This window comes from Natrix helvetica, assembly GCF_964273705.1.
Source record: "Natrix helvetica genome assembly, chromosome: 10".
Taxonomy (NCBI): domain Eukaryota; kingdom Metazoa; phylum Chordata; class Lepidosauria; order Squamata; family Natricidae; genus Natrix; species Natrix helvetica.
This window is the reverse complement of record NC_138561.1, coordinates 14,051,599-14,066,106: the sequence shown is the minus strand read 5'-3', so window position 1 is coordinate 14,066,106 and position 14,508 is coordinate 14,051,599. Positions and strand designations below refer to the sequence as shown.

At 43.6% G+C, this 14,508-nt stretch overlaps 1 protein-coding gene across 2 annotated transcripts in view; it reads right to left on the bottom strand.

Annotated features, from left to right (window-relative positions):
* Window positions 1–1,512: 1,512 nt before the first annotated feature.
* Window positions 1,513–14,508, bottom strand: part of SLC7A10 (solute carrier family 7 member 10) — a 37,052-nt gene continuing 24,056 nt past the window's right edge. Inside the window, exons 4-12 of one of the 2 annotated variants that reach the window (XM_081963161.1) lie at window positions 12,713–12,864; window positions 11,019–11,144; window positions 8,595–8,748; window positions 7,690–7,813; window positions 7,437–7,540; window positions 5,599–5,695; window positions 3,966–4,115; window positions 2,639–2,816; window positions 1,513–1,750 (exon numbers count right to left, since the gene is read on the bottom strand). In XM_081963161.1, coding sequence (XP_081819287.1) covers window positions 1,635–1,750; window positions 2,639–2,816; window positions 3,966–4,115; window positions 5,599–5,695; window positions 7,437–7,540; window positions 7,690–7,813; window positions 8,595–8,748; window positions 11,019–11,144; window positions 12,713–12,864 — 1,201 coding nt within the window. In that variant the 3' untranslated portion in view covers window positions 1,513–1,634. The remainder of the gene's footprint in view (window positions 1,751–2,638; window positions 2,817–3,965; window positions 4,116–5,598; window positions 5,696–7,436; window positions 7,541–7,689; window positions 7,814–8,594; window positions 8,749–11,018; window positions 11,145–12,712; window positions 12,865–14,508) is intronic. The other variant, XR_014176229.1, reaches the window with a different exon arrangement.

Here is a 14,508-nt window from a genome sequence, read left to right as displayed (position 1 = left end):
TTTATTATTAGCGTTTATATACCGCCCCCTCTCCCGAAAGGGACTCAGGGCGGTGTACAGTCCGTACCAAAATACAACAGATTAAAACGTAGATAGCGGTTTGGCTCAAACATGATGTTCAGTAACAATGGTAATGTTGGGTGTGACACTTCAATTTTTCAATTTCACCATTTTAATCTTGTACCTTGCACCCCCTTTGATCTCTGTTTGTGTGTGTGTGTGTGTGAAAAGAGGCCAATTTAAAACATTGAGAAAGTTTGACCACTTCTGGTTTTGCATTTGAGTTCTGTCAACTGTTTATAGCAACAGCACTTAGATTTTTATACCGCTTCACAATGCTTTTACAGCCCACTCTAAGCAGTTTACAGAGTCATCCTATTGCCCCAACAATCAGGTTCCCCATTTTACCCACCTTGGAAGGATGGAAAGCTGAGTCAACCTTGAGCCTACTGAGATTTGAATTGTCGAACTGCAGGCAGCCGGCAGTCAGCAGAAGTAGCCTGCAGTACTGCATTTTAACCACTGCGCCACCAAGGCTCTTAGGAGGTTTTTCTGATGTTGATTGGAGAAAAACTCAGCAAATACAGGGATACTGGTCTTTAAAGAATGGCCAAACTCTTGGTTCTATAAATTGGGTTACGTTAATCCTGTAAATGTGTGCTTTCACTCTCTGACTTGCATTAATGGACCAAACTCTCACTTCTGCCTTCCTATCCAAGATACAAAATTGGAGGCTTCATTAGGGAATAGGTAAAGGTAAAGGTTCCCCTTGCACATATCTGCTAGTCGTTCCTGACTCTAGGCAGTGGTACTCAACTCCGTTTCAAAGCCGAAGAGCCAGCGCTGTCCAAAGACGTCTCTGTGGTCATGTGGCTGGCATGACTAAATGCCGAAGGAGCATGGAACGCCGTTACCTTCCCACCAAAGGTGGTCCCTATTTTTCTATTTGCAGTTGCTTTCGAACTGCTAGATTGACAGAAGCCGGGGCAAGCCCCACACCAGGAGGCTGAAGCAGACCCCAAGTTGGAATTTCTACCCCCCTCCGACCCCCACAAAAAGACCCTGAAAGGAGAAACTCTCCACAGCAACAAAAACATTCATTGCACATATCCGGCCTAGGGGCCATAGCTTGAGGACCCATGATTTAGTGCCATATAAAAAATGCAAATAATTTTTCTGCAGACCGCCAAAATTTTCTCGTGGACCACCAGTTGGTGACCGTTGGTGTAAAGGACAGTAATAACCAGCCATGGTGTTTCCTTAAAGATGTCTTCAATTTTCCAAGAAGAGACAGAGCAAGAGGAGAGGCCCTCCTTTAGGAATTTTGCAGAAACTTTACAAAAGCTTTTATGACTTTTATAACAGGCGGCTGGTAACTTCAACTTGCATGTAGAATGCATCATGAAAAAAAGAAAACCAACCCCCTGAGCTCATTTTACTTTTATTTTCTTCCTTTTCAGGATAAAGAGCTAAACACTTAGGTGTCTCCTAGAGTGGGTCTTCGTTTCTTAAAAAAAAAAGAAATTCAGAAAAAGCCTCCCAAATCAAGGTTCTTTCCTCTCCCCAGTCAAAAACAAAAAATGCCATAATGTAAACAAAATCTACTTATTCTGTAAAAAGTATCATTGTTTTTTTTAAGGTCTTTTGACTTCTTGAGAGGGATAATCGGTGAAAGGTAGATCGTCTTCAGGAGATCCCTTCTGAGGGTAGACAACAAAACAGATCTTCTGGCCCCAGTGGGTTAAAGATTCTGGAAAAAAAGATCAAAGAGCTAGGTGATCATAATAGTTTTGAGACTAGACCGGGCATGATTAACTGGGAAGGCATTTGAACTTAACGGAAGAATAAGAGCATGACAGTTGGGAGGGACCTTGGAAGTCTTCTAGTCCAACCCCCTGCTCAAGCGGGAAACCCTATTTCATTTCAGACAAATGGTTCTCCAACCTCTTCTTAAAAGCTTCCAGCGATGGAGCATTCACAACTTTTGGGGGGAAGTTATTCCACTGATTAATTTATTCCTAGTTTTAGGTTAGATCTCTCCTTGATTAATTTCCACCCATTTCTTCTCGTCCTGCCTTCTGGTGCTTTGGAGAATAAGCTGACCCCCTCTTCTTTGTGGCAGCCCCTCAAATATTGGAACACTGCTATTGTGTCACCCCTAGTTCTTCTTTTTCAACATCTGCTTTGCATACAGAAGACCCAAGAGTTCAGTCCTGTGCCTAGAACGTAACGTTAGACATTTGGGCCTGGCCCAAATTTTAATCCAGCAGTTTGTTTCTCTCAGATTCTTCTGGATTATGCAAACAATGGACACCCTTCCCTCTCTCTTCCACCATTCTCCTCAAAACTAGCTTTTGGATAGATGTTGCCACAAATGTGAACTTTGAAGGCTCCAGAGTCTTGATAAGGAGATCGTTCATCAATTTAGAAGCTTCTCTGATTAGGGTAACCAGAAAATGAGACGAATTTCTCCATTCTGACCTTGTCTAAGGCAGATTTCTGCACGTCTATAATAATGTGAATCACACGAGGAAGGACCTGGGCAACCAACCTTGAGTTAATGAGTGGATTGTCTTGTAATCCATGGATAATACTGGATATGTTGCCCCCAAGGTTGTTTTCATTTATTTTTTCTTACCTGTTATTCTATTTACACACTTTGGTTTGTTTTTCCAGTACACGCCAAGAAAAAACACTGGCACTCCAGTTAAGATGATAATCAGTCCAATGCCACAGACCACTGGCTCAGAATAAAAACTGAAGATTAAGAGAAAGGCCCAAAAGATCAGGTAAGTGATTGGAACCAGGAGGTTTACCTAAGAGGAAAGAAAATATTGGAAGGATACAGAGACACTTGTCGTTTTTGCCCTAAGTTCCTGTGTGATGATAGACAAACATTGGACCATCACTGAGCTACATTACCAAAAGCTTTGCCTTGGCTAATCCAAATTCCACACTTATGGACAACACCACCCCACGCTTGTATCCATGATGGCCATGGGCATGTAGATCTGGAGATGGTGGAGACCGTAGTCCTAATTGTTTAAAGCTCACCAGGATCAGGAACATAAGTGTTGTGGCCCGCCAGCGGCCAGCAGAGCTGGCAGCAGAGTCGGACAGTGAGGAGGTTGGGGAGGAGCATGGGCCAGTCTTGGAAGCTGGGGAAGGTTCAGATGAGGGCTCTGCATCGGAGGCAGAGATGGGGCCGAGGCCGTCTGGCAGTGATCAGGAGCCTACAGAGCTAGACAGCAGTGAGGCAGAGGAACAGCTAGAGCCTGTTCCCAGTGTGCGCATGCGCAGAGCTGCCAGAAGAAAAGAACAACTCAGAAATCAGGGTCGACTTGGGAGTAAAGCCACAGGTGGAAGGTGATTGGCCCCTCCCACAGGAAATAAAAGAGGAGTGAAAGGGGAGTGGGCTTTTGCAGGAAACAATTCGTTCATTCGGTCGTTAGATTCATTTCAGGAGTGTGAAGATCTGTCCGTGAATCTGAGAGACTCTGTGCCCAGTCTTTCCTTGCACAGCACCTCATTTGGAAAATATTTACATGGCAGCTTTCTGAGAATAGATAAGGTCTGTAATCATAATTACTCCTTTGAATGACTGCTTGCCAGGCCTTTGCTGAATGTGAATGAGAGGAATTCACATTCGTTTAATAAAAGGGGTTTTGTCGGGACCAGGACTCTGCCTCGTGCTTTTTGGGGGAAGCCTAGATCAGAACAGTAAGCTCATCTCTACGTATCGTTTCTTAATTCATGGGCATACCTAACAATCTGGCAAGTGAAGGTGGAGTAATTTAACATCAAAGCCTCCAAGCTGTTTGAACAAGTGAGGGTTATAAATGCAAGTCGTTTGCTTCAAGGCCGTCCTAATGTCCAACGGTTGCTAAACGAATCTTTGTAAGCCGAGGACAACCAGTACAGACCAAAGAGCAGAATTAAAATCAGACTGTCTCACTATTTGTCACCTTGATGGGTCTGAAGATCTGAGGCTTCTTCCATCGTAGCACAAGTAGGCCTATTATTGTCACTCCGTAGCAGAGGTAGTTGATGAAGGACACATAGTTAATTAAGGTGTAGGTGTCTCCAACCAGCATGATGACCACAGTAGCTAGGCACTGGGAGTGGGGAGAGAAAAAGGACGGAGTGTATTCTTTAAATTGAGAATTTCTGGAAGAAGCAAAGGCAGAAACTTCCTCGAGTTAAAAATGCAGACTTCAAAGGAGGAGTGGGCACACAATACAAAGATTAGAGGACACGAGGAAGCTTATCCATTCCAATAGCTTAAGCCAGGATTTCCAATCTTGAGATTTGTGGACTTCCACTCCCAGAATTCCCCAACTAGCCACTCTGGGAGTTGAAGTCCAGAAGTCTTAAAGTTGCCAAAGTTGGAAACCTCTGGCTTAAGCTATTGCAAAGATGACAGAGCCACAGCTAGGATCAAACAGGCTAAGGAAACACTACAAATGAAGAACTGTATATATAGTTTTTACTTTCCCATCCACCTGCAGATATATGCAGCTGAAGAGCCAGCACTGTCCAAAGATGTCTCCGTGGTCATGGGGCCGGCATGACTAAATGCCGAAGGCGCAGGGAACACTGTTTACTTCCCACCAAAGGTGGTTCCTTTTTATCTACTTGCATTTTTACATGCTTTCGAACTGCTAGGTTGGCAGAAGCTGGGACAAGTAACGGGAGCTCAATTCGTTACGTGGCGTTTGGGATTCGAACCGCAGAACTGCCAAACTTTCTGATCGACAAGCTCAGCGTCTTAACCACTGGGTGACCACGTACCCTATACACGCACGCACACACACACACACACACATATATATATGGACACACACACACACACACACACACACACACACACAGAGGAGTTGGAAGTCAAATATTTTTCTTTTCTTTTCCCCCCTTTAACCTACACTTCTTTCTCTTCCCCTTCCCCATTTTCCCAACGAGTTGCACTTTTTTTTGGGTATTTGATAATGTACTCGATAATGAAATTAATAAAAGAAACCAGAATGTGACCCGCATACCATAACAAATTGCTGTTTTGTAAGATTAGCTGCCAATGGAGTCATACACTATTTCAACTATCGTTTATGTCAACTCTCTCTTCCATTCTTTTCACATCTGCTTCAGGATCTCTCAGCTTCCAACATCTGCAACCTGAACCTGTCTCTTTATCTAGTGATTTTTGCTGTGCTAAAAGTAGTACAGGTACACTTTGGCTACCAATGAGCTCAACATGCTGATATTCCAAAATGTATTTGATTGGTATTCAGTTAAACCAGGGGTCGGCAACCTTAAACACTCAAAGAGCCACAAAAGTCCTAACCGAAAGCCCCCCCATTCAATTCTGGAGCCAGCCGGAAGTCTGGTTCCCCCACCATAGATTCTCCTCCTAGCACGGCATCTTTTTTCCTCTACCTCTCCTAACCGAAATCCCTAACCCTATCAATTGTGGAGCAGACTGGCAACAGGGAGCCGCAGCAGAGGGATGAAAGAGCCACATGCGGCTCCAGCTGACCCTTGAGTTAAACCAATAGTATTTCTATTAACTATGTCAGTCAATTCTACAGGAACAGAAACACCTACGCAGACGAGGAGAGCTGGAATTGGGGTGCAATGTTTGACATGGATCATGGCCAGGAGACTCGGCAAGTGGCCTTCTCGGGCACCGGAGAAACACAGCCTAAAAAAAAAGAGAAGAAGAAAACACTCCTAAGCATATTTTATTTTAGCTCCTTTCAACAAACACACAATTTAACTTCCTTCTGATGGCAGATGCAGAAACCCAATGGGGAATATTTAACACTTGAAGGGAAAAAAAAAGATTCAGTTTGTTACTTAAGAGTGGCAAGTGACAAAAATAGGTATTTCACACCTCCGGTGTTGTGTTTAGAGGGACATTGTCTTCCCACATTCTGGTACTTTCCAGGTGTGATGGATTTCAGCTTTGGATGGCCACTCCACTGTTTCATGGATAAAGTGGAAGAGGAGAACATAGATGTTGGCTTCATATACTTTAAAACATTGGGGTGAGTTAGGAGGAGAAGAAAAATCAATGATTTCTTAGATGCTTCTCAATGATGTGACATTTCTCCCAAGTGGTTGAATTTCTGGATCCCTTCCCCTGTCTTCACAAACTCTCTGATGAAATAACTACTGAGAATGGTTAGTCCAAAGTCCAGGCTCCCCAAGAATGAATGGGATTTGAATGTTCAGTCCTGGGCATCTATTAAAAACCACTGTGATGTCATAGGATACTATTGAGATAAAACCCACATAATTGGTGACATCATATGATGTACATGACATCACTCAGGCCTGATCTGGAGGCCCATTGTAGCAATAGCAGACTTAGACTTATATACTGTTTCATAGTGCTTTACAGCCCTCTCTAAGTGGTTTACAGAGTCAGCCTATTGCCCCCAACAATCTGGGTCCTCATTTTACCCACCTCGGAAGGATGGAAGGCTGAGTCAACCTTGAGCGGGTGAGATTTGAACTGCCGAACTGCAGCTAATAGTCAGATGAAGCAGCCTGCAGTACTGCACTCTAACCACTGCGCCACCTTGGCTCCATAAGATTAATATTCTGTTACACTGAATATTTTCAAAAGAAGTGGATCCAGACAAAATTAACATCTAATTAAATATGTCTATGGAAGTTCTCAGTCATCCAGGTCATGGTTGTCCCAAAGGTTCTTTTCTTTGAAGACCTTTCGCTTCTCATCCAAGAAGGAGGATTTAGACTCCTTGCAGACAGCTGGCCATTTGCATTCTAAAAGAACAAACCCTTCCGTTCCCCACCACCCAGTCAGAGCTGAAGAAGCTTCTTGGATGAGAAGTGAAATGTCTTCAAAGAAAAACCAGAAAGTCCAGTTGCCTCTTGAAAAAGCACCTTTGAGACTAATCAAATGTGCTGATCCAACAGTTGCCCCCAAGTTTTTGCTCTGAACAGTTCACACAAACAGTATCACTGCCCTGATCAGGTTAATCCAATTACAGCCAACTGGTAATGTATATGATCTCTGATACGAAATATATAGCTATTCTCAACCTGTTTACACTGTGCTGATTACTCGTGGATGACAATCGTACCTCTATAAATTAGTGAAATTTCTTTCTAAAATGGCTCAAAACTCCCTACGAGGACAGCACACCCAATCTTACATTCATATTGTCCATAACATCTTAATTGCAGAATTCGCTCCACAGAGATCCCTTGCAACTTCATGACAGAACAGCTATTTGCCTGGCTAGCTAAGTATATTAAGGCTGCTGTGTCCCAAAACTTTGTTCAGCATGAAACACACCAGAACATTCCCACTAGGAAAGCTGTTTTCCCTCCCTCTTCCCAAAATAAAGAGAGAAATTAAAAATGCTCAGGAAAAATAAGCAAACAAAGAAATAAATCGTACTTTATCTAACCTTGAGGAGGTAAAAAGGTATCCATTTATTCCTCCAAATGTAGACAATGCCACAGACACTGGCATAACCCAGGAAAAATAGCCCAGTAACTTCTCACCAAATGTCTAAAGCAACAAAAGGCAGGAGGAGGGATGGAAACAAAACATAAATTGCAACGTACCAAACAGAAAGCCCAAAAAATAAAAATAAAATTATGAATCATTTTTCAATGAATCCCAAACTCAAGTCAAATTCCGGGGTACGTTTTACTTACTACCGCCACAGCATTGGAAGACAGGAGTTCTTGGGGTGACATGGCCGTGAAATAAGCAATATTGGTGAAGGTGTATACAAAGGTCACCAGGGGAATGGAGATAAATATGGCGCGGGGTAGATTCCTAATTTCCAAAACAAAAATGAGGGGAAGGGGATTGGATAAGCATTGATAAGCAAGGACCAAGAAGCAATACCCAACATGGACACGGACTATGGCCAACAGGCAAATTAGGTAGAATGTGATCACAAGGTAGCCAACGGTAAGTTGCGTGAATGTTAGGCCAAATCACATCCACGAATGTACATGCAGAAAAAGGTGAATAGCCAGAGCACAGGTTGGCATTCTTAGAGAACAATTTCTATCTCTTCTTTCTAATGCTGCCGTAGCTCAGTAGATGGCTAAGAGTAGGTCAAATCAGTCGTCAACATTTTACCGTGGTTGATCATATTCCCTAGAAGCTTGAAAATTGGGCAGTTTTAAGATGCTACTCTCGTTAAGCGTAATGAAGATTGAAAACCCAGAAGCTGAACATTTGCCTTGGGAGAAGTTAGCAGGGAGTTGTTCTGAGCAGCGTAACTCCCCTACACAACTCCTTTTCTAAGCTAGGGATGTCCAACCTTGGCAACTTTAAGAACAGTGGACTTCAACTCCCAGACTTTAATGCGGAAGGTGGATTTTCAACTCCCAACTTTTAAGACCTGTGGACTTCCAACTCCCAGAATTCCCCAGCCAAGGTTGGACACCCCTGTTCTAAGCCTTTTCCCATCTCATCTAGCTTTCCTCTTTTTTCCCTATCACCTCATCTTCTTTCCTCAAACAATAAGGAAACCGATCAATGGGATCCAATGGACAACAACTTGATCTTTCTCCAAACCTTGGCCAAAGTGCAGAGGGACACTTACCTGCGTGGATCAACCAGTTCTTCTGTCACGTAATTTAGGAAATTCCACCCACTGAATGCAAAGGAGCCTTGGAGAAAGGCTAGCGCCAAATGTCCCACAGATGGGGTCATCCAGAAGGTGAAGGCGTTGCTTGGTATCAATGCTTCATAGTTTTCTACAAGGAGAGCAGACTTCAGTGAGGGCATCGTCAGTTCACACAAACACATCATGTACTGTAGGGTCAAAAAAAAGTCAAGATGGCAGCTGGTCCTGAGTGATTGAAATTCCATCCCTTTTTAGACTAGAATAACAGAGTTGAAAGGGACCTTGGAGGTCTTCTAGTCCAACCCCCTGCTTAGGCAGGAAACCCTACACTACTTCAGATAAATGGTTATCCAACATCATCTTAAAAACTTCCAGTGTTGTAGAATTCACAACTTTTGGAGGCAAGTTGTCCCACTGATTAATCGTTCTCACTGTCAGGAACTTTCTCCTAAGTGGCTTCTCTCCTTGATTAGTTTCCACCCATTGCTCCTTCTCCTGCCTTCAAGTGCTTTGGAGAATAGCTTGACTCCTTCTTCTTTGTGGCAGCTCCTGAGATATTGGAACCCTGCTATCATGTCTCCCCTAGTCCTTCTTTTCATTAACTAAACATACCCAGTTCCTGCAACTGTTCTTCATATGTTTTAGCCTCCAGTCCCCTAATCATCTTTGTTGCTCTTCTCTGCACTCTTTCTAGAGTCTCCACATCTTTTTAATGTATATCATGTGAAAAAAGGATAGGATTCACATGATACAGCTTCCGATATCCTGTTGAGTGTTTGACACACAGAAAAGGGAGAGAATGACTACAAGAAAAAGCCCCATTATTGTCATATGGACACAACCATTCTTGATTTCCCCTTTTTAAACATGAACTCTTGAAGGGTTATGGCTTGCTCTCTCCAATGATGAAAAGCACTGTTCACTTTTTCTAACCTCCTTCTGTTTTTTTTTCTAGAGCAAAACCCTCTGGAATCAAATCATTTGAAAAAAAAAAACACCGTAGAACAGTTTAATCTACTTTTAAAAATAAAACCTTCATGCCCTGTGACTGATTCAATCTCTTGGCAATCCTAAATGCATGATGTCCTATGCTTCTTCCCTTCTTCCCATCATTCTCTCCTCTACCTTCATTTTTACTCTTGTTGAGCCAAATTAAACCCTGGTGATTTTAAAGACAAATCCATGTTCTTTGCAATATGTTGATGACAATTAGAAAAGGGGTTTGCCTCTTTTTAATTCCTACTCTAGCCTATCACCCTGGGATTGAGAGTGAATTCCCATCAAGCAACAATCTTAGATCCAACTTTGCCCTTGAAAGACCAGCTAAGATCAGGAAGATGATATCATATCCTCCAAAAAAAAAAAAAACCACCAAACAACCATCTATGGGGATTCTGGTTGTCCCAAAGGTGCTTTTTTTTCCCCAAAAGCAACTGGACTTTGTTTTTCCTTGAAAATGTTTTGCTTCTCACCCAAGAGGTTTATTCACAGAACTGAAGTAGTGAAAGATCTTCAAGGAAAAACAAAGTCCAGCTGACTTTTGAAAGAAGAACTTTTGGGACATCTTCCAAAAAACTAATTTATCAAACTATGAGCTTTTCCATCACACAATTGTCCTGTCCCTTTTGTGGGAATGAAGGTAGAATGATCAGCATTGAGGACATAAATTGCTCCAAATAGTTCATTATACCTGACATTCACTGCCCAAGGTAAGCATTGGAGCCCACCACGAAGCTTATTGCAGATGTTTTCAAATATCATTCACTGTTGTAGCCCGACAGTGGACAGTGGAGCTGGCAGTAGATTCAGACAGTGAGGAGTTTGGGGAGGAACATGGGCCAGTCCTGAAGTCTGGTGAAGACTCTGATGAGGGCTTTGCATCGGAGCTAGAGAGGGGCCAGTTATCAGCTGCCTTCGGACTCAGACATCAGTGAGGCAGACAAACAGCTGGAGCCTGTTCCCAGTGTGTGCATGCACAGAGTTGCCAGACAAAGGCAACAGCTAAGGAACAAGGGTCGACTTGGGAGAAAGGCCATGGTGAATGGCCCCTCCCATAGGAATAAAAGAGGAGCAAAAGGGGAGTGGAGTTTGCAGGAGACAATTAGTTCTTGCCAAGTATTGCGGTGTCTGAAAGATATCGGCCAAGTATTGCGGTGTCTGAAAGATATTCGGTAATTGTGAACTATCTGGAAAGACTGTGGGCCGAGACTTTGCTGGAGAGGAATTCACTGTAAATTAAATAAAAGAGGTTTATCACGACAAGGACTCAGCTTCCTGCTGCTGGGAAACCTAAAGTCAGAACACTCACTTGAAAAACAGTGGGATGTGAGAGTTTTCTAAAAAGTATTGGGTTTCATTCAGAAGACCATTTAAACACTGGGGTTGTTTTGGTATCGGTACCTTTGAAGATTTGCACAAAGCCAACCGTTATGATAAGACCCAAAGCCAAGAGTTTTCCTGCGGTGAAGATGTCCTGGATTCGTGTGGCCCACCGAACGCTGGAGCTGTTCACCCAAGTCAAGAGTGCTAGAGATCAGAAAGCAGAGTTCAGTTCCTCAAAAGGGAAAGCAAAAACAGGGGTATCTGTAGGGAGGAGTAAAGAAAAGTCAAGATGGCAGCTGCAACTACAGGGTTGAAAGCCTGCCCTTTAGGTAAATGCATGCAAACAGGAAGTGTGGCTTTGGTCCCACAGCCACAGCTGCCGCCTTGATTCTTTTTTTTTTTTTACTTCCCTGCAAATACGCTTCAGCAAAAGTCACATCAATGTGCAGGCTTGAGCATCCCTGTGTACTTCTAATTATGATCTTAATACACTTCAGCAAAAGTCACACGAGCCAGGGTGGCCCAGCGGTTAGAATGCAGTACTGCAAGCTACTTCTGCTGACTGCTGGCTGCCTGAAATTTGGCAGTTCAAAGGGATAGGGAGGAGGGACTAGAGAAACAAAATACTTTCTCCTGGGAACCAAGAACATTCTCACAGGTGGCCAGGGAGAGGAGGAGCGATGTTGCCTGGCAACCGGATGGCACCTTGATTGGACCATGTGACTGACTGCTTGGAAAAGGGGAAAACGTTTACTTTAATTAGGTGAAAACCGCGGGAATCTTCAGAGCCAGTTTTCACCAGCTTATGCCAATATGACATGTCCAATAAAACAATTCTTTGAGGAACCTACTTGTCTCAGAGCTCTGTTTATTATGGATGTATTCTTTGGAACCCTGACAATAAACCGACTCTAAGGCAAGTAAGTTCCTTTGTTTGTTTGTTTTCTTTTTATTGGATTTATATGCCGCCCTTCTCCCAAAGGACTCAGGGCGGCGTACAACATTAAAAAACACACATCCCAAAAGTTAAAAAGAAGTTAAATACATATCCAAAAAAACCAAACTGAATTTATAAGACAATACATTTAAAAATGAGTTAAAATTAACAGGCCAGGCCGGCTTGCTGGAAAAGCCAACTTTTTAGGGCGCGTCGGAAGGACCGGAGGTCAGAGATTATGCGAAGCTCCGGGGGCAGCTCATTCCAGAGGGAAGGCCCTCCCACAGAGAAGGCTCTCCCCCTGGGGGTCGCCAGCCGACACTGTCTGGCCGACGGCACCCTGAGGAGGCCAACTGCAACTAAAGCGCAGGTACCCTAGGCCTAAGCCATGGAGCGCTTTAAAGGTCATAATTAATACCTTGAATCGCACCCGGAAAACAACCGGCAACCAGTGCAGGCCGCCTAAAAGGGGTGTAACATGGGAGCACCTAGGTACCCCCATGACAACCCGCACGGCCGTATTCTGGACCAGCTGAAGCCTCCGGGTGCTCTTCAAGGGCAGCCCCATGTAGAGAGCATTGCAGTAGTCCAGGCGAGAAAGGACGAGGGCATGAGTGACTGTGCACAGAGCATCCCGATCCAGGAAGGGGCGCAACTGACGTACCAGGCGAACCTGGTAAAAGCTCCCCCTGGTCACGGCCGTCAGGTGTTCTTCTAAACTAAGTCGCATATCCAGGAGGACTCCCAGATTGCGAGCCTTCTCAGAGGGGGCTAAAATTTCTTTGATAGCTCTGAGACCAATGATAGCCTTAGAAGATAAAGAATCCATACTTACATAAACACACCATGGAGAGGACTCGTGAAGCTTTGTAGGGTGGGATGCAATTGGGAAAGACAGGCTGTAGTACATAGTTGGAAAAGGTCAATGCAATAACAGCCAGGCTGGTTGGGTACATGATAAGGACTGCACTCCATAGCAGCAGAAATCTGCAATCAATAGAAACAATTCAAGGTATCTCGTTGAGACTAGATTGCTGGGCAGAACATCATGTACGGGACCAAGTATTACAGAGAGAGACAGAGAGAAAAGGAGTAGAGAAGTACAAATCAAATGGAAAAGTCGCCTAACATTAGCATAGTTGCCCCCAAGTTACACATTTTCTGAGCTGAGTTACAAATCAAATGGAAAAGTCCCCCCCCCCTTTTATTAGGGCCCATGTTTCTCTGTACCACTTATTTCGAGGTTTGAAAAGATGATTTATATTTCTGAAGCATTCAGAAACCCGCAAAGCCCATTTAACTGGGAGAAAATGCTCCCGTACCCCAAGAGCAACTACGGCTCTCGCCAAAAATAGATTTGAGTCTTGCACTGCAAGAAAAACACGGCCCTGTAAAGAAACAAGATTAAGGGATCTCCCATTTGAATTATGTTTGGCTGAAGGATGGAGTTAATTCCTCCATAAAGCTGAATTTTCAAATGCTGCAGATTTCAGGTTTTATATCTCCATTTAATACTCTTGATTCGGTCCCTTCCTTTGCTGCAATAAACATTGATTTCTAGACAGGTCTGAGCTTTGGAATTTATCAGATGTTGCAGGAATAAAACCTTCCTTTTGGTTGCGTTTGTCATTTAATCCCGGAGCTTGCAAGCAATCTTCCCCAAAGGCAACCTGGCTTATTGTGCCCCTATAAATACAAGTTAGGTCCTGCTTATCTATCAGCACAGGCCTGCCTTCCCTTCCTCCCCAAATCCAATCTTTATGCAGGTGTTTTCTGCTTGTCTGCACAAAACCAGCACTCCGATTCTGCCGTAGCCATCTTTCACAGTCCATCAGATAGCAATTCAATAAATGTTCTTCTTTTAAAAAAATGGATGGCTGGGGATGCTACTGAACCATGGGCCATAATAAGTTGGGTTGAAAGCTTGAGTCCTCAGCTGGAGAACCCTGATGCTGGGGTGGTCCCTCAAAAAGTTGCGGTGAAATTGGAATTTAAGTTTGAAAGAAGAGAGGAGCAGTTCAAATACCAATGGTTCAAATGCCCCTTACAGATGCCTCTACTCAGAGTAAAGGTTAGTCGGCTTTTTGCCATATTGTCATGTTAAATTGCAGTTCAGAAAATTCATTGCTCAAGCCTATGCCCTGGAATCTAGTCAACTAAAGTTCAATAGTAAATTTTTGCCAGATACGGGTGAACGGAATTCAAGAGGAGTCGGACTGGGACCATTCGTGGGAATGTAACGCCTCCAGGCTGATGATTCACTTAACTCCACCTCTCCCCACCTCTGCCAGCTTTTCTCCTACGTACGGGAATCTTTTAAGAAAATCAACAGAGGAGACAATATAAGACACTGCAATGTATTTATTTCATAATAATCGTGAATTGGGGGGGTGCGTGTCTTCCTTAATTTTGTTCCTATGGCAACAACCCCGTGAAAGAGAGGGCTTTGGGAGGAGATGTTTGAAGTCACCGGTGAGTTCCCGAGGTCAAATGAGGACTCAATCCCAAATCAGTTCCTAGTTCTATATGAGAAATATTATGCTTCACGGGCATGTCGTGGCTCAGACCTGCTCAGTGAGAAGAACAAAGGAAATAAAATGCACAGCTGCGATTTTAAGCCCTTGTGACAAA